The sequence below is a fragment of the Paramisgurnus dabryanus genome, chromosome 4 (genome assembly GCF_030506205.2).
Source record: "Paramisgurnus dabryanus chromosome 4, PD_genome_1.1, whole genome shotgun sequence".
Taxonomy (NCBI): Eukaryota; Metazoa; Chordata; class Actinopteri; order Cypriniformes; family Cobitidae; genus Paramisgurnus; species Paramisgurnus dabryanus.
In genome coordinates, this window is record NC_133340.1 from 44,545,401 (window position 1) to 44,565,528 (window position 20,128).

At 35.0% G+C, this 20,128-nt stretch overlaps 1 protein-coding gene and 1 long non-coding RNA gene across 6 annotated transcripts; both read right to left on the minus strand.

The window, feature by feature from the left end:
- Positions 1 to 588: 588 nt before the first annotated feature.
- Positions 589 to 2,495, minus strand: LOC135735544 (uncharacterized). Its single transcript, XM_065253962.1, has 4 exons — positions 1,435 to 2,495; positions 1,124 to 1,248; positions 948 to 1,054; positions 589 to 862 (listed from the first exon to the last, which is right to left on the minus strand). The coding sequence occupies exons 1-4, from the start codon at positions 2,297 to 2,299 to the stop codon at positions 715 to 717; spliced, it is 1,245 nt and encodes a 414-aa protein (XP_065110034.1). The 5' UTR covers positions 2,300 to 2,495; the 3' UTR covers positions 589 to 714.
- A 2,915-nt stretch (positions 2,496 to 5,410) lies between these two features.
- On the minus strand, positions 5,411 to 17,296 carry LOC135736019 (uncharacterized). 5 transcript variants are annotated; one of them, XR_010527741.1, is made up of 9 exons: positions 16,730 to 17,296; positions 14,630 to 14,736; positions 14,195 to 14,244; positions 14,043 to 14,105; positions 13,883 to 13,954; positions 13,672 to 13,758; positions 11,185 to 13,378; positions 10,948 to 11,011; positions 10,004 to 10,355 (listed from the first exon to the last, which is right to left on the minus strand). It is a non-coding gene; the product is annotated as an uncharacterized lncRNA (long non-coding RNA). The 5 variants fall into 5 exon arrangements; XR_010527743.2 differs by lacking the exons at positions 14,630 to 14,736; positions 16,730 to 17,296 and adding an exon at positions 5,411 to 6,544 and having other exon boundaries at positions 10,255 to 10,355; positions 14,195 to 14,493; XR_010527742.2 differs by lacking the exons at positions 14,630 to 14,736; positions 16,730 to 17,296 and having other exon boundaries at positions 11,185 to 11,263; positions 12,414 to 13,378; positions 14,195 to 14,493.
- Positions 17,297 to 20,128: the final 2,832 nt, after the last annotated feature.

Genomic DNA, 20,128 nt, shown 5'->3' on the forward strand with positions numbered 1-20,128 from the left:
GAAAATATACATATATATGTAAACTATGGAATAAAATGTAAATAGAAGTCATGATTAGTTTTAATTGAATACAAAAATAGAAATACAAATATACAATTGCAAACAAATATAATAAGTTTCATGGTTGTTCAGTTATTAAGTTGTTGTTACTCATTCAAGAATTACACTGTAAAAAAAATCCGTAGAAATTGCAGCTGGGTTGCCGGTAATTTACCGTAGATTTAAATTTATGTTATTTACTGGCAACATTTTGTTAAAAGTTAAATGAACATTTAACATTTACAAGTCTTTGTCTTTACAGAGTAAAACTAAAAAAACAGCATCAAGCAAAACGTTCTGGGAAACAAAATCTGAAGCAAAAAACAGAAAAAGGTTGATGATGATTTCTGGTTCCCAGAATGCTTTGCATGAGACTGTTATTGTATAGTTTTATTCTGTAAAGATAAAGACTTGTTAATATTTAAAATTTATTTAACTTTGAACAAACTCTTGCCAGTAAATAACATAAATGTAAATCTACGGTAAATTACCGGCAACCCAGCTGCAATAACATTGTAATTTCTACGGATTTTTTTTACAGTGTAGTTAATGGCAGTTAGTTATTGTTGTAATACATACAGGAATCCCCAAAAGTGTTAAAATATTAACCACATGTATAAAAGTCATTGCAATTGAATAACAAAATGAAAATATTTATAAACTTTACTGAATGTATTACACACTTTTTTCACATATCACAAAAGAAATATAATGGCATGGCATATCATTCCAGCTCTGCAGTGCAGGTTCTTTAAAAACAATAACACCACAGTCATCATTTCCATGTATACCACCATTATTAGGCTGCCCCCTTATCCAGTAACTGAAACAACACAAAACAAATCAAATCACAAGCAAATAAATTGACTGATGAGACAACTACTAAATAACACACTCTAATTTCATACCTTGTGGTCAGATCTTTGCCATCCACCCATTTCCAGACCCCTTCATTCTCTGCATCAGTCAGGCCAAGCCAAGCTCCCAAATCCCCGATCAAGCTATGAACAAAAATCTGAAAAAAAAGGCAGTATAACTATTGTTTTTTTTTTGTATTCTATATGTTTTTCATTATTTTTCTTACCATTTCCTCTTTGCTGTTTATGACAACCAGATCTGCTCCACTCTTATTGCAATGCAGTCTACCAGCAGTCCATTTCATCTTCACAGTAGAGATGGAATATAAACTGGATTTGAAGTATTTCCACCCTGCATGTGTAACAGAACCAAGAAGTGACCATAAACCTAACATCGACATACTAATTTTGACAATCACATCAATAAGCTGTATGGCAAAATGTTTCAGCTAGCGGAAATAAATGTAAAGTGCATTTGGCATGTAAGTAAATGAACATCATTGTTGTTCATATCCATCAGAATCTGAGATATGCTCACCAAAATTAGAGAGTGCTTTCTGAAGTCCACCCATCTCCAAATGTATCTGGTTTCTTTCTTTGGTCAGATTATCATTTTGGGACTGCAATTTACGCCTTTCTTCAACAAGGTTACTGTTAAGTATCTGTAACTGATTTTTTTCATCTGTCATATTGTTGTACCAGTTTTGTATTTTATCTCTCTGAACCGCCATGGCCTTATATCTAGTTTCTGATTGATTGATTTCTCTGACCAGTTTGTTACTTAGTATCTGAAACCTGTCTTTCTCTTTAACTAGATTACTATTAAGTGTTTGCAGCTGAATTTTATCTTTGGTTAAGTTCACAGTTCTTGCTTGTAAAAGATCACTCTGCTCAACTAGGTTACTGTTAAGTATCTGTAACTGATTTTTTTGATCTGTCATATTGTTGTACCAGTTTTGTATTTTATCTCTCTGAACCGCCATGGCCTTATATCTAGTTTCTGATTGATTGATTTCTCTGACCAGTTTGTTACTTAGTATCTGAAACCTGTCTTTCTCTTTAACTAGATTACTATTAAGTGTTTGCAGCTGAATTTTATCTTTGGTTAAGTTCACAGTTCTTGCTTGTAAAAGATCACTCTGCTCAACTAGGTTACTGTTAAGTATCTGTAACTGATTTTTTTGATCTGTCATATTGTTGTACCAGTTTTGTATTTTATCTCTCTGAACCGCCATGGCCTTATATCTAGTTTCTGATTGATTGATTTCTCTGACCAGTTTGTTACTTAGTATCCGAAACCTGTCTTTCTCTTTAACTAGATTACTATTAAGTGTTTGCAGCTGAATTTTATCTTTGGTTAAGTTAGCAGTTATGGACCTAAATAGATCATTCTCCTCCACCATGCTATTGTGTCTAACCCGAAACTGCTCTTTTTCCAAGCTAAGATTTTTATACCTGACTTGATGTTCATTAGCATGATGAAGATATTCAGATTTCTGTTCTGTCAGGTCTTTTCGACTGTTTTGCAAGTGTTTGTTCTCAAAATACAGAATTATAATAGCTGTTAGCAGCACTGCACACAGCAGTCCAAGAAACTGTGCACCAATTCTGTAGCTTCTGTTCCATGTTCTGTTGCAACCTAAAAAACAGTGCATTGTTGACTATAAATGTTAATTTTCCCTTTGATGAATCTGAGGTTGGTATCATTTTTTTGGACACAATAAAATAAGTAAGAAAAATATAAAACATACACACTGACAAATATATACATTTGGAAAATAAGCAAGTCAAATAATTGTCCATTTGCCAACCACCCTTTTTTGAACATTTACCTTGATTATGCAGTTTGCCATCATACTTGTTGATCGATTCATTTGAAGTTCCCAAATCAGTGATATCCTCACAAACAGATAATTTTTCCAGTCTAATCTGAGACATATTCAGTCTTTGCTGTGAAGTAATCTAATCTTTCAGAGCAATGCTATTTGTTCTAATTGCACACTATGACCTTACCACAGCTTACAAATGGGACTTCCTTTTCAAAGGGTAGTGCTGAAGAAAAGGACAATGACTTATACTAAGGAACAAATTGGTTCATATCCTGGTTTCATTCACTGTTTAAAACTAAAACAGTCTTGCATATGTGACACTACTAAATCCTATTTACATTTACTTCTGTGTTTCGACTCCACTGGAAAAAAAATGAATGAATGTTACTGAACCCCACTAACTAAAGCATCCAGCATTCTGTGAACTGGCAAGTTTTTGAACTGTACTGAAGCTTTATTTTCTAGTTTTAGTTCTTTAAACATCCTCTTATATCAGACAGAAGTCAGATGACTTTATTGTAATTAGTTTACACACGCACGCACGCACACACACACGAAGACAATACAGCCCCTGTTTTATACAGTATGCACTCTTGCATGTACATATTCTCTGAAAATTGAACATTGCAAAACCTTCTACTACACTGTACACACATTAAATGCTAACATTGTTATTAAAATGCTTTCTCAACATAACTGTAAGCTCTCAGTTACTGTAAGCTTAAATTCAGATTCTCAGGGTTTGGTTGATAACCTTTGGCAGTTTTGCAGTTGAGTCAGCTAAAAGCAAATTAAAATCCCTGATCAAAGCTGTTTTATTGAGAAAGACATGCACCAAATCAAGAACCTGAGTAAACATTGAGAAAAAAGATAACACAAAATGAGTGCACAGCAAATAAAGGTCAACAGCACTCATATATTTGCAACTGTAAATTATTTTCAGCATTGAGAGTAAGAAAAAACAGGCAACATACTTTCTGTTTAGCCTCTATTTGGGGTTATGATGTGCAAAAGGTCAAGAGGGGACAAAATACATAGCCCTCTTTCTGGGCTTTTGACTTGAATTCAAATAGATTTAATTACCAATATATAATTTTTAAATGTTAATTTTGCCAATATAGTGTCCTATGGAAGGTATTTTTGGACTTTTTTAATTAATTAATTAAATTATAAAAGAATTAATTAAATTATAAAAGAAAATAGCAAAATAAAAAATTAAAACTTTATATTAAATTATTTCATTTTTAACGTGATGAAGCATCACTCCGGCCAAATTGAAAAATGTAATTAAATTGATGATTTGACATTTCATTTTCAATATAATCTTGAGTCAAGACTGAAAATATTAAAATAAAAAGGTAAGCTTGAAAAGGAATCTGTAAATACATTTTTAAAAGGCTTTTTATTCATGCCCAAGCAATAATAGGGACAAAATTCAAATGTAAAGTTCAGTTTTAATTTTATGTTCTGTTTTTCTTTTTCATTTTCGTTTTAATTTTCGTGTTCATTTTTATTTTCAACTTTTATGCAAATTCAATGTTAATCAGTGGGTGGGGATTACTTGCTTAAAAAAAGGGGATTGGCTGAAGCAGTGTTGCCAACTCACGAAAAAAAAACAGAACATAAAATTAAAACTAAACTTTACATTTTAATTTTGTCCCTATTATTACTTGGGCATGAATAAAAAGACTTTAAAAAAATGTTTTTACAGATTCCTTTTCAAGTTTGCCTTTTTATTTTAATATTGGATGTCTTGCCTCAAGATAATATGGAAAATGAAATGTCAAATCATCAATTTAATTTTATTTTTCAATTTGGCCAGAATTATGCTTCATCAAGTTGAAAATGAAATAATTTAATTTAATGTTTTAATTTTTATTTTAGCATTTAATTTTCAAATTTGGGACATATTTTGCGATTTAATTTTTTATTTTATCATTTAATTAATTAATTTAAAAAAGACCAAAAATACCTTCCATAAGTGTCAGGGTGTGGTGTTGGATGAAGAATGGGGCTGTGACACATAGAATCCACATTCAAATATAAATGCTGGGAACTGGGCACACACTTATACTTATTAGAAGCAAGAAACTCATAAATATGCATATTCAGTGCACAAGGCAGGCACAAACAGTACAACATTGTAAATATTGATATTATTTTACTAAAAGAATTTTAAAATATGTTTACCTTTGGTGTATAAGTGTGTGTTAGTACATGCTAACCATATGCAAAAGGTACAAACCCCAAAGTAAACAAGGACGCGAGTTATTATTTCCAACGTAAATCTCTCCAAACACGGATTGTAGGCTAGTCTACTTCCTAGGCTTGTTGACGTGGACAAGACCAACATTATCATAATTCTTCCTGCTTTTACCATAGCCTGTAATTTAACTCTTGTTAGCATTGCATTGTGAGCAAATCTTTCAAACATGGTACTTTTCACATCATTTTACATTAGTGCAGGAGAACTCTTTACAGCCAGCTGGTGTGTGCAAGCTGTGCAGTGTGTAATTCCACAGAGTAACCCGAGTTTCATGCCTATGCACATGGGCGGAAATCCCGGGGGGGTCGGGGGGGACAGGACCCCCCCTATCTGAGGGTTGTCCCCCCTAAATTATGATTAGAATATGTGTATTGAAAATAATTTAATGATTTATAATACTTAAACTAGTTGTGTACCCAGATAGCAAAACCACACTGGGGTGGTTCTGGCCCACACCTACCATGCGATCCACCCCGGATCCATCTCACGGACATGGTCCAGTGTCCAAATGCACAACGGGCCAAAAGTGATCAGGATTTGTTTCATGGCTCTGCACCAGAGATGGGTCAGCCCTGGCCCACTCTCGTACCAAAACAGTAAAACAACACTGGGGTGGAGCTGGCCCACACATACCGTTCCATCCGCATCAGATCCGTTTAACTAACACGGTCCAGTGTCCAAACGCACATCGGCCAAGAAGTGGTCAGGATCAGTTTCACGAATCTGAACTGGAAATGGAACAGAGCTGGCCCAGTCCCGCATAGAGATGCGGCACAGATCCGCGTACCAGATCAATGCCAGCTATGCCTTATTTTTGGGATTTATGGCCTATGTGATGTTTAGTCTTTCATGTGTTTAGGCTACCTTATATTTAATTACCCTACAGTCAGAAGCAATAATCATAGGCCTCCATTCACATAAAGTACACATGAAATTTTCAGAATGTATATAAGCTAACAACCATAGCACTTGTCGCTTGGTGTAGGTCTTTAGGCATTAAACACATTAAAGAACACATTATTTGTGGACATGAGCAAAAAAGAAGCATGTTCTGATTTAAGACTTTTATTTTTTTTACTATAATAACAATTTCAAAATACTTTATTATATAAAGGGATAGTTCACCCAAAAATGAATATTTAGTCATTTACTCCCTCTCATGTTTCAAACCTGTATATCTTTCTATGTTCTGCGGAACACAAAGATATTTGAAAGAATGTTTTTAAAAAAGCAGATCTCACAACCCATTACTACAATTGTAAAAAAAAATGATTATGACAGTTAATGGGTTGTGAGAAATGCTTGGTTACAAACATTATTCAATCTTTGTGTTCAGCAAAAAATAGAAATGTATACAGGTTTGAAACACGTGGGTAAGAAAATTATAACAATTTTAATTTTTGTGTGAACTATCTCTAACACATTACATCTGTTTGGCTTATTTTTTGTATTCACAACCCCTAGCTCTCTTCCTGGAGCGTGCTTGAGGTGGTCTGCCATAGCTGCATCGATTTCCGAGTCCGTGGCTTTTGGGCTCCACCTCCTCACAGCATCTGAGGGAAGAGAAGAATATGTTTCTTTTTAAAATAAATACAATTAAACATTTGAGGTAAATGACATGCACTTACTTTCAAAATCTTTATGGTCTACAGCTAAAATTATATATATATAATTTTTCAGAAATCTTGTTTTTTGGTTGTTCAACTGCAGTTGGTTTGTTTTGATTTAAACCTTCATAACTTAAAAAATACAGCTAGGTAGCACCATATAACAAGATAATAACATGATAACAGAATAATAAACATGTTTTGACAAAAATGTTAAAAACGGAGTTATCTCGTTTTGCAATGAAACTCTTCATATATGGGCCATTCTACCGAATTCGTGCAAATTGCTGTCCCGGAACCAAAAAACTAATTTAAAAAGCATTAACGTAGGAACATTTTTGATAATAAAAAAATATAAGCAAATAGCAATCAAAACCCAAAGTAATATTTGAGGTAGCTGCAGGCTTTATATATAAAATATCATCATTTATATAGTGGTTTCAATTGAGAGGTGGTTGTCCCAAACCCCAAGGTCTGAATTTCACCATAGAAAAATAAATATGAAATAATTTTTTAATAATTTTTTATAATTTTTTAAAGAAGTATCATTTTGAATACTTTTGTTAATTAAAACCAAAAATATATTTATTGGATATTTTCAGTAAAAATCATGAATAATCATGTAAAAAAAACACTGTCCCGCATTTTCACGTCACTACCGAAACATTGCATAGTTCGGTCAATAATATAATACTGCTTTAAGCCACTTCCCTCAATTTTGAACCAGAAACTTTGTCTGTGCCTCACTCCCTCGTGGTGGCATGGTGATTAGATCAGTCCCATGGTTTTGAAGTAAATGTGATCAAAAGTTTGGAAATCAGTGTGTGACATTTATCAATGTCACTACCGATCACACATTTTTAATGATTAATTATTTTTTTTAAATTTTTTCTACTGGTCATTTAGGTTTTACTCATGTTTCAATGTCGAGAACTGTGCTGGCTAACTACGTACTAATTAGCTTCTTAGCAGTAGGATCAAAGTTAGCTTAAATTGTCACTACCGAAACAGTCACAACCGAAACATTTGTTGACTTTTCGGTTGTGACGTGATTGTTTCGGTAGTGACAAAATGACACTTGTTTCTTTATTTTAATAAATAAATAGAAACTTTCAAGTGCACATATATTCTTTTTTAGTACAAATAATTTGTCAGTCATATTTCTGTAATGTTGTATGTGATTTGACTAGGACTACAAACTAGGCCAGATTAATTTAATTAATTCATAGTAGCTTGACTCATTATTGAGATAAATGAAGGCTATATGATTCTACCTCTGGTCTCATGGAAAACTTTCTGCGCTAATTTAGCGGGACTTTGACTGATTGCTTCATATAATTTATATAACAGATAGCACATGGTATCATAGTAAATTGACATGTCATTGTTAAGTGTAGACAGGGCAGGCTCACACTAATAATGTAAATGTAAATATCTTTGGTTAATTTGTAGAGATAGCTACAGAGAGAGAGGAATTGCCAATATGCATAGACGGAAAGATGAAAGTAGAGCGGACAGACTGAGAAAATACAGACAAAGATCGAGGGAGGACCCAGAAAGGTACCAACAGGGCTCCAGACTGCCACCAATTGGTGGTATTTTGCCACCAAAATTTGAGAGTGTGCCACTGAATTTTACATCCATTCGCACATGTGCGACTAGTAAATTTGACTTTTTTTCTGATGTGACAGTGAATTTGAAACAGCACATTGTACTTTCTGCATCTATCATCGAAGTATGTATTAGTAATACAGTGGAATTTTGTAGAAATGTGATTATTTGGTTAGCATGTTGATTATCGGTGTGTGCCCCTAATTTTTTTGGTTGCGCCCCTAAAATTTTCAGTTGGGGGCCACTTTGCTCCTAGTAAAAAAAGTTAGTCTGGAGCCCTGACCAAGAATACTTAAAAAAGCAAAGAGAACGAAATCAAAAACGCAGGGAAGAAGGGATGCTGAAAAGTATCAAAGAATTATCTGACAGGGAGCAAAGAAATGTCAGAAAAGAATGGAGGAAAAGACAGGACAAACACAGGAAGATGGTTAAAAGACAGTTCTGTGTGTATAGTTCTTTTTAGAGATTGACCCATATGGATTTTTTTGTGCCAATGCCGATACCGATTTTTGTTTCATTAGCCTTAGCCGATACAGGCTGCCTATTTTCTTGAGCCGATACTTGGAGCCGATACTGCTTTTGCTCACTCAGTTTACATTATAAATGTCTCAATTTAAAAAAGTAACATTTATTGAACTTAAAAAAAACTATATTTAACAAATAGTAAAAAAAGGTGATGGTTCTATGGAACCATGAACTGCACTCTCCACAATGATGAGGAACTATCAGCAAAGGATATTGATTTCTAGCACTTTATTACTACAAATATATATAAATAAAAAAATGATATAGAAATAAAAACCCGCTTTGTCCAGTTATGATCAGCTGTTAGGCCGAGCTTTCAATGTTGTCACGGAAAGGTTGTTTGTTTTTAGTCACATGACCTGCAATCGCTTGTGGCTTCCAGCACTCTGTCTGTAAATAATGCCAGTGATAATGTCGGTGAACACAGCAGCCACATATTGGCCAATATACACATAAACACATAAAATATACACGATACACATAAAACTCGCAAAAATCGGCTATCTTGCATCCCTTTAAGGTCTGAACTATCCGTCATCAGCGTAATGTCAGTGCAAAGTGCTTTTATGTGGTGTTGCTTTAGATATTTTTTGTGCTGTATGTTTTGACTGCATAATGCCAATCATTTTTGACTAACTAATTACTTTTTTTTAAACAAAATATGGACAATCCAATATGGATGTCACTACCGAAACATTACTGTCACGACCGAAACAAACAATGTTCTAGAAAAATAAAATAGGTTTTGTTGTCAGAAAAGATGATATAATTTTATTTAGTTAGATAAAAATTTAAACTAATGAATCCTTGAATTTCAAATCTGTATCAGTGCATGTATGGCAATTACAGAGAAATAATGCTTTCAAAATGCATTTCATTTGATAAACCACTCTTATAGTTTTGTTAAAATTATATTTCTAATCGATATAACAATGAAACTGTCTTTAAAAAAATGTAAAAAATATATTTAGAAGGTTAATGTAAAGAAAATCAGAATAGGCTATTAAAAACCAAATTTTTATATCAAATGTTGTTGTGTTTCGGTAGTGACACATTTTGGGAGAGAGAAAACATTTCGAAACTGTATAAAAACACGCTAGAAAACTAAAGTGTCCAATCAGTAGATTAGTGTTCCTTAGATGTTCTACTATGTTTATGACTACAAAGCTTGCAGGAAAAAACACACTTTTTTCAAGAAGTTTTGAAGTGTCAATTTGCACCAATTCGGTAGAATGGCCCATATATATATATAAATTATTGTATAAAAGATGTTATGCTTTAAATAAGTGTTAGATCAGTTGTGAGACCAACAGCATTTGTACCCTTGCTCTTCAATCCCACTGTGGTGCCCTTGAGAAAGACCCTAAACTAGGTGTGTAACTGTCAAAAAATGAACAGGATATTTCTGATAAAGACAGGTGAGCTGTGATGTCCCCTAAATACATAAATCATAGTAATAAAAATTACATCAATATACAAGAACAAGAGTTTTTTTTAGATCAACATATTCCCCAAATTACCTTGAATAACATAATACAAAGGTGTGCCTTTAAAAGACTTATTTTCCAGATGTCCACCACCCCTCATATTGAACTTTGCCATAAGACAATTAGACATCATTCTGTGAAAGAAATGTAAGATTACTTCACCTTAGACAAATTACCTTAATGGTCAATAAATTACAATTAACAGTAATGTGCAACATATCAATTGCATGCAATGTTCAAACATACTCACAACTACTCATCTACCATGTAACATGTGCTATAAACAATATCCTCATCCATAGGTTTTGGTGACAAGTAATGGCTTACACCAGGGGTGTCAAACTCAGTTCCTGGAGGGCCGGTGTCCTACACAGTTTAGCTCCAACCAACTCCAACACACCTGTTTGGAAGTTTCTAGTAATCCTGAAGACCTTGATTAAACGCATCAGGTGTTTTTGATTAGGGCTGGATCTAAACTCTGCAGGGACACCGGCCCTCCAGGAACTGAGTTTGACACCACTGGCTTACACTGAAATTATGATTTGATTTCTTGTTTTCAGTATGGCTGACTGTTTGAGCCACTACGAACTTTAATAGTTCTGAACAAGTGATGTGTGACAGATTAAATCCTGAATTTAAGTAATATAAATTGCTGGGTTAATTATGGTTGTAATCAATATTCCTGCAATATTATGCAGGATTACACAATTCAAGGGAAACACATACCTGTTCATAACGTTGTTCATGCAGTCTCTGATAGAATATCCACCAGCTCAGAAAGTTGCTGGACCTAAATGTGAAAACAATTGAAATAATGTTATAGAAAGATAGATGGAAATATATATACATATTCTTTATATCACAACTTACACAGATCAACTTGTTATCAACATCTTTGATGTATTCATAATGCATTCATAATGCATTCATAATGCAAAATACACGTCATATAGCATTTCTTACTTCTTGCATTTGAAGCTAAGGCCATAGGTGAAGAATCAGGTAGTCTCCATCCTGTTATTTTTTCGTTGTGTTACCTCACCTGTACAAATATAGTTAATTATATGGTAGTGTAAAATATTAACAGTAAATCACTTCACAGTGTAATACTGCATTAGTTATGAAATCAGATGGCTGTACTTTAGGTCTTTGTGGTTGAGCAATGACAGACATTATAAGCTCTTTATTTGTAACTATTAACTGAAATTCAGAGAAATGTACATGTTTATACTCTAAGCTGTGTTGTCACTAGGCCTGTCACGATAACAAATTTTGCTAGGCGATAAATTGCCTCGGAATTTATCGCGATAGGCGATAACATTGATGCTCCGGGACCATTATAATAATGCAGATACACCTTTTCAAAGATCTATAAACTTTTATTTCTAAACAATAAGTAATACTGGAACTGGAAGACATTTTAAATATCCACAAGAAATGAACAAAATAACAGGATGATTGCGTTTTAGGTGCATATGCATGTTTGTCGTGTTGCCACTTTTAAGTGCTACGTTATTACCACAAATGCGACATAACGGCTCGTTCAGGTTTAGTGGTTCGTTCAGGTTTAGTGGTTCACCTCCGTCATTAGGTTTAAATCCAAAGTACTCCCACACTGCAGCTGTAGCGTTTGGTTTTGAAACTTGGCTGTTTACACTTGGTATCAAGATGTGTTTTTGATCAGATCACAAGTGGACGAGAGAGACATATCACATTTACACCTGGTATTTAAATCCGTCTCTTTTGTCCACTTTCGACCGCTTCTGTGCTGAATACTGTGAGGGGACGGTCCGTGAGACGGTGGGCGAGTCTCTCCGCTGTCATTTGAACGCCAGCGGGAGTAATTATGAGTTTATATGGACGCAAACTAATATTATGTCGGAGTCCGCTGCTTGTTTAGCAAGTATACATGCTGCACAGTGTTTTGTACGTTTATATGTTAGAGCTTTCTCTGAATTTTCAGCGCAATTGATGAAATAAGATCGCGCAACTTTCACACGCTTGCAAAATGAAACTGCGGAGATCACCCGCTTTAGTTTATCAATGAAAGGCTAAAATAGCACTGTTCACCTTGTGTCAGAAAAGTCAGAAAAGACGTAAAACATTGTGATCCGATCGATAAAAACGCATGTTAATGACAAGTGTAAACAGCCTCTAGTAAATCCATCTTTTTCTCCAACTCTCGTCTTAACTAGTGTTTTCTCCTGCTACACTCCTCACGCGGCGCTCATCCTCCTCAGTACTCCTACTGTGATAGGCTACGTCAGGAGTCCCCCCTCCCCACACAGATCATGCGACTGACAAATGACTGACGAGGGTTCACTCCTTGTCACTCGTTGCACGGAGCGGTCATCCAGTCTCTTTGGTAGAGAGAGAGAGAGAGACAAGGAAAACAAACAAGCATGCAAATGTGAATTATCGCGGGCTAAAAAAATGATCGAACTCATTTTATTTACCGTGCGATTAATCGATTTATCGTTTATCGCGACAGGCCTAGTTGTCACTAATGTAGTTTCCAGCGATGCATGATAAATTGCATGCGATATCATGCGCATCTCGTCATTGAAGCCGGTTCCTTGATTAGTAGTAAATTGCCATCACCTGCTTTCAGATGGAGCAGCATTTACTACACAAAGCTGAGGTTAACTGACAAGCTGGTCCATATCGCATGTATTGCAGGAGATGCGTCCCCGATAATTAATGCGAAATTGCCCCAATTGTCAGTGAACTAAGGCTTTGTGTAGTAAATGCCGCTCCATCTGAAAGCAGGTGATCGCGATCATGGAACCAGCTTCACTGACAAGATGTGCAATGACAATCACATGCGATATATTGTGCATCCCTAGTAGAATCTGCTTAAAATAAGATGTGACTGTAAAGTTCTCACATACAATGGGATGCTCTCTGGGATTGGAGTGCCTTCTGGTACTGGGGCGTCAATCCAGAATTTGGTATTGTAGACAATACTATATAGACATTAAAAACAAAAGGAGTGAAAAATGACAAGTTATTTAAGGTAAGAAAGGACACATTAATGAATGAATAACGCCATAACTGTACAATTACAAAAAATCCTCTTTAGGTGTATGACAATACACAAGAAAACAATACTCTGCCTGTTTCGGTTGTCTGGAAGATGGCTGTTCATTATGGCACCCTGCAAAACAAATTACACCTTGCATGTAATTTCATTAAGTACAATAAACATACACACGCACAATGTATTTAAAAAAACATAGTAGTGTAAAATATTAAAATAAATCACTTTTTATATCAAAGTTTTGGGATATTATGTTGACATTCAGGCAAAACCCTGATGGAATAAATGTTTACCTATAAATGAGAATGACATTATAAAGTCAAAAGTGTATGCACTTTGGAGCCAAGCAACGTGTTTGTATAGTGTGGGAATGCACCAAAAAAATAACAAAAAGCATCAGTAGCACGTACGTCTCATAGTGTCACAGCTTATTCTAGGGTATAGATCAATCACATCATCTTGATACCGATGTTTACTGTCATGAAGTGTGCCATCACCTGTGTAAACAAAATACACCAAAACAATTTATATAAATTTTTGAGTTTCATATCGAAATATATAAAAGTCCTTTTTGAAAGCATGATTCTTTTTCAAAGTAAAGCAAAGCAGTCAAAAACGTACAACTTAATGTAGGGTAGACAAAGTCAGGGGTCGGGCACGTCTCATCCAAGTGTGTTGGACACAAAACTTGATCTTTAGCACAAACAAGAAGATATGACACATTAGAACATTAACAAATATGTAGACTGACTGTTTAAACCATATCTACAGTTTGCCATACCTTCTTTTTTATTGTTTGTGGAATGTGCAACATCTTCATTTGGTTTGTGTTGACCACCTTCAACTGTAAACAAAATGAAATTGTAATTACTGATATTAACCCCACAAATACCAACTCCTATGTGTTTAAGTGTATAAAACTGAGGCATTTACCTGGCTTTTAACAGCTTGTTTATTTTTATTTGGATTAGGTTCTGCTCTTCCTTTGTACAAAACAAAAGCAAAGGAAGTTAATCAAACACTTATGCTGAGCTTTTAATACAGAACAGTATTTAACATTTTACATGTGCAATGTGTAGGCAATCAAATCATTCCATCATGCCAAATAACTTTTCTCTTTCAGATGTTTTAATTTCTGAAAGAAATTCTCAAAGGCTACATATATAAGCTAAAGTAATAACTTTGACTCTATCATTAAATATACTTTATACTATGGTATAACATGTGTAAGTTCAAAGTACTTTTTAGCCTATTAGCTAATTTTAGCCATACTCAGTGTGGACAATTCTGGCAATGTTTATTTTGGTTCATTTGTGTCAAACAAGTAAAACTTAACCACGTTAATCAAATAATACAAAATGTACTTACCCAACAGTAGATTTTATATAATATAGACAAAACTCCTTAGTAAATTCCCCCTCTCCTCGTGGTTGCATGCAGAGGATTTTTTATGTCATGATGGACTATAAATGCACCTGTAAAAGACATGCATCCAATTCACATCAGGGTATATATTGAAGTACACGTAGCTAAAAGTCAAAGTAACAATTATACATGTAACCCCATAGAACTATAGACATGTACAAATGTATCTGAATGCATTTTTATGACATGTTTTTTTTTTTTTTTTTACATATTTTCACCGATTTATGCCGTCATACCGCGACTATTTTTGGCCAGGGACACGACGTTGCCGTCGGACCAATGTTTGCTGGGTAACTAGAAAAATGTATAAATTTCTATTTTTCTTTTTTCATTTTATAAATGGAAACGATAAATGAAAATTCGATTTGTTTTTTCATTTTTGGTTTTTAATTTTAAAACGAATATGGAATGGACGGAAGATACCCTGATTCACAACGCGTGTCAGACGAACATTTGGAAACCCAAACAAAACAGCACACGCAGTAAAAGACAGAATATAATGCATGCACATTGCACCGTGAAAGCTTTAGCCAGAAACCTTTATGCTGATATTACTCAAACAGAAAGCTGCATCCTCCGCAGGTCGCATATGCAGGATGCATACAGTACGTCATCAAGCCTGCTTTATTTCAGTTAATTAATCATTACATTCGCAAGTCATAAGCATATTACAACAATTAACTAAATTTAAATACAGCTACGATTAACTAAATATAATAGTGTAAAACTTTATAATTGTTAATATTCTGTAACAAGACAGTCTTTATGACGTATGCAGTTTACAAATGCGACCTCCTATGCAGCCTTTTGTTTAAGAAACCTCCAAGAGAAAGGTTCATTTATCAAATGTTATTTTAAAGTATTAAAAACATCGTTGTTTTAGAATTTTTCGAACGAAATGGTTGGTAATTAATTACTTCACGATAGCTGATAGCGGGATGGGGCAAACTGTTCCAGGATTTCATTCTTATGGGGGCTTAGCCCTCAGTGATTATGTGAAGAGAGCATTATGATGCCTTTTTGCAAATTGGGACCAGTATTATTATATTAATAAATTCATGTAGGCTACATATACATTACTCTTCTATATAGTTCCAAGCCCTTATTATTATTATCCTAATACAAATAAATAAAAATTCTCTTGAACAGATATAAAAGGTATAAAAGTTATTTATTACTATTATTTATTATTGTGTATCTTGAATTCAAGTTCATGTATACTATATGTATATTCAAAGTTTAATGAATACTAACAATTTATATGAGAATTTATATTTATACGAGTCAGACTGTACTTTTCGGTATACATTATAAATCAGTTTTACTTTCCAGATGTATCATGCATGCTTCTAGCATGCATAACCATATTCATAAACTTACTAACAACAACCTGCAGTGATTCTAAATATGACTGTAATAAATCATACATGACCCCTTTAGTTTCTGATCGGAAAATAAAAGCTGTTATGTTTTAAAACAACATAAGGGTAAGTAAATAATGGAATGATGTATATTTTAGGGGCTAATAATAATAACAACATTTATCATGACTATGAAACTGCAACAATCACTTTATCATCTCCTAACGTTACCTGTCTCTGACCTCAGTCTCTCTAACTCTTTCTCCACCTGTTTGCTCTCCTTTCCAGCATTTAAAAAACGTTATATATCCATCTATAAAAGCGAACAAGTCACTGAATGTTGTTTATAGTCTATCTTATTTGTGTGTTTAATTTCGTGGGTTAAACTCATATGACATATTTCTCAATTGCACATTCGATAACTTAGCATCATATTATTCACAGCTGGTATTACTGTTAACTAGAAAAAGGTACAAATATAGACCTTGTAGTATTGCAAAATGTCATGACAACGGCAAACTTTAAACGGCACGGCTTCAGTATGCAAAGCAGTTTTGAATTATAAACGGGGGATACCAACCTATTATTATCTCATTTAAGACGGCAAATATTCTTATATATTTTGTAGACATGACTGCACTCATACAGGTTAGCAAACAAATTAAAACATTAGCGAAAATACCTTCTGAGCTTCCACGCTGGATATTTTATGAAACAACTGCTCCCTCTGTGTGACCTGAAGCACAGGCGCTCGAGCTCTCCTCCACTGACGGTTACGACGCATGCGCAGAACAGCAAAGCTAATCAAATGCCTCATAAACTCGTAATTTTTTTCTAAATGTCTTGCATTTTGCGTTTTTTTAATAATTATCTTCGAATTAATTGTTTTTACAAATAAATAAAACTTCAGAAAAATATATTTGATAGTTTGGTAGAAATATTAAGACTAATTTTAGGGGGGCTAAGATGACGGCAGGGTGGCTGGAGCCCCACTTAAAAGGGTCTAGAACCGCCCCTGGGGCAAATTAAAACTTAAAGCAGAAACTTGCAGTCCCATAACACTATATTCACCATAATCACACCATTGCCAACGAAATATAGTATTAAAAAATCAATATACGTACCCATGTTGCCATCCATTATGTGCGCCAGTGCCGTTTTTTCCCACGATGTTCGCAACTTTTTTTCTTCACAGGATGGCAATACAGCTTGGACCATTGCACTTGGATAGTGGACAGTTGCTAATGTATTATTTTGTTATGTGGTAAATCTTCCATTTTGAGACAAGCCTATTACTTTGTTAGTGAATTTCTCATTTTTGTGTAGGCTACGTGCAAGTGTTCCATTGTAAGATTTAACAAATCAGGATTTAATAACGAAATATGGCATGGGCACCCCCACAAAAGTTTCATTTGATCTATTCCAACGGTTTCTGGCTATAATCCGTGGTACGGATGAGGGCCAGATCAGCATAACGTCTCTCAAACGGACGGACCTCACTCACTTCGCGCGTTCGGCTCTGTTCAGTAAACCAGAGTGGAACACACAAGTTTGGAGGTGGTTTGGGTCAATATTACAGATGTGGGCCACATCAGGGAACTGTCTTTCTGGAAGCTTTGGTTCTGATGTGGTAAGTGGATCTGGCCCAAATCTGCTGACTGTAGAAAAACAGCACTGAAAAGTCTAACTGGCACATATACTGAGCCAATTAGCTTAAATTTAGTGTAGAAATGAAGTGGCCATGGGCACATAGTGCACCCTCATGTTTCTAAATTTGTGCCATTACAAAATACTTTTATTCTACAGCAGCCAGCTAGTTGACTTCTCTGTTCAATTACCACCTGCTCCTTCTGCCCATATCCGTATCACAGGTTTGGGCCAAATTAGTGTTTTGTATTTTAAACGCATCTCCTGACTTCCGGTTGAGTTGCGGAAACCGGACCTGGAACAAATCTGTAAATCGATGAAAAAACAGCTTTGCTAGCAGAGCTGAAATCTTATCAGGTGCAGATCTGGCCCACAGTCAGATACCGTATGTCCGCTACAGACGGATCTAAAGGCTTTCATGCGGATCCGGTCCAAAGGAAATTGCTATCTGGGTAAGAAGTGAAACAATACAAATGCAAACGGAGCAACAACAAAAAAACGTTTTAAATATTTGGATTCCCCCTCCCTTGCCTCACAGTGGTTTGGTCCACTGCCCACGCCCCTTTTACCTCACCACCACACATTCCGGTGGTAGAGAAGTGTACGGAGCCGACGCGTTAATAAGCTATATACAATACAACGTTTCCCATCACTTATCAGTTTATCCTCATATGTTTTAAAACTGGACTATTTTGACATATAAACATGAACATATTTCGTTTTCTGAGAACAGAAGCAGATAAACGATCAAGAAAACATTTTTATGCATTCATGCAGAGGTGAGGCAGAGCTGAAAGTAACAAATTACATTTACTCACCTTGCTGTAACTGAGTTTTTTGTGTACTTTTACTTTGAGTAGTTTTTAAAATCTGTACTTTACTTTTACTTAAGTATGTTTAAAGTATTGTTGGTTACTTCGCTACATGTTAAATCATATCCGTTACTGAGTAAAAATAAATAAAAAAGTAAGGTGATAAAGACGCGCCACGGTCGGATGATTGATTGATGGGCGGGGGAACGCGCAAAAAGAACCATGGAGAGGGACGAGACAGGCGCAGGCTAATGCAGACCCTCAATTCAATTCTTACGAAAGAAACCCCTGGCCATTGACGCAAAGCGATTGTTTCATTCAGGTAGGGTTCATGCTCTTGAGTACGGAGTTTGAGAATTGCCGACCGTGTTTAACCGCTAATTTGCACGATGCATTTTTAATACATGCGCATTATCTTCCGAGGTCTAGCAGCTTCGCGTCAAGTCAAACAACTTGAGAACGTCCTCGAGAATGCGCAGATCATTAGACATTGCAGAGAGAGAGAGAGCGCGAGAGAGATAGATTGAAAGACATCAGGGGCATGTTCAATCTCACACCGGTGCGCAACGTTTTGCTACGGTTTCCGGGTTGAACGACATGTTTCCTGGAAACGGTGTGCAACGGAATGCAACAGGTTTTAGAAGCGTTTTCTCTTGTTTGGTGGGTGTGTCAGAAATGTCAGCCCAATCAGCGGCAAGATGTATAAAACCACGCGATAGTAAAGAGACAGCTCTCTCAATGGGTTCAAGTTGGAATGTTGTCTTTCATTTTGGACAGCAAGGTCAGTGATTGTAACATCGAGGGTATTTTACAGTATTAAACACACATTTATAACGATTTCATCAGGCTTTAGAAACATTTAAAAAAGAACACAAAGAATGGCCTCTCAGCTACCGTAGTTGCAACTCTTGCGTCATCACAACAGGGTGTTCAATGCATCACCGTTTCAGTTTAATAAACGTTGTGCAACGTTTTGTCGGGGCTGAACGCAGCCCAGGTACACAGGTCTGGGAGCTAATAAACGTGTAAAGGATGTATAGTGTATAGCCATGGCACTCATCTCATTATATGTTCATTTATGTATATAGTTTAATAACAATGTATGTTACCAGCAATACATCAATTACAACCTTCATATAATGATTGTATTTACTAGCTGCTGACCTCATATTATTTTTGCTTCAAAAGTGCATAACTCACCTGTAAAAATCATTAAATAATTCCATAAATGTTTCTTAGTTATAAAAAGCTTTTTATTTTATTAACATTTGTTATTGCACTTTAATTGTAGAGATGTTTACAATTAAAAACATAGTTTGAGATGTATATATCCTTCCTTTGTGAACTATACTAGAAACCTCTCCCCGCTGTAAAAAAGTAACTCTTAAAATTAAAATGACTTTTTACTTGAGTAGATTTTTAGACCAGTAACTTTACTTTTACTTAAGTAAAATATTATTAAAGTAACTTTACTTTTACTTAAGTAACATATTATTAAAGTAACTTTACTATTACTTAAGTAGAAAATTGTATTACTCTTTTCACCTCTGCATTCATATGTATTAAAATTAAATTTGCGTCCGTTCATAGAGAAAGAGAAACGTTTTCTATCTGTACCCATT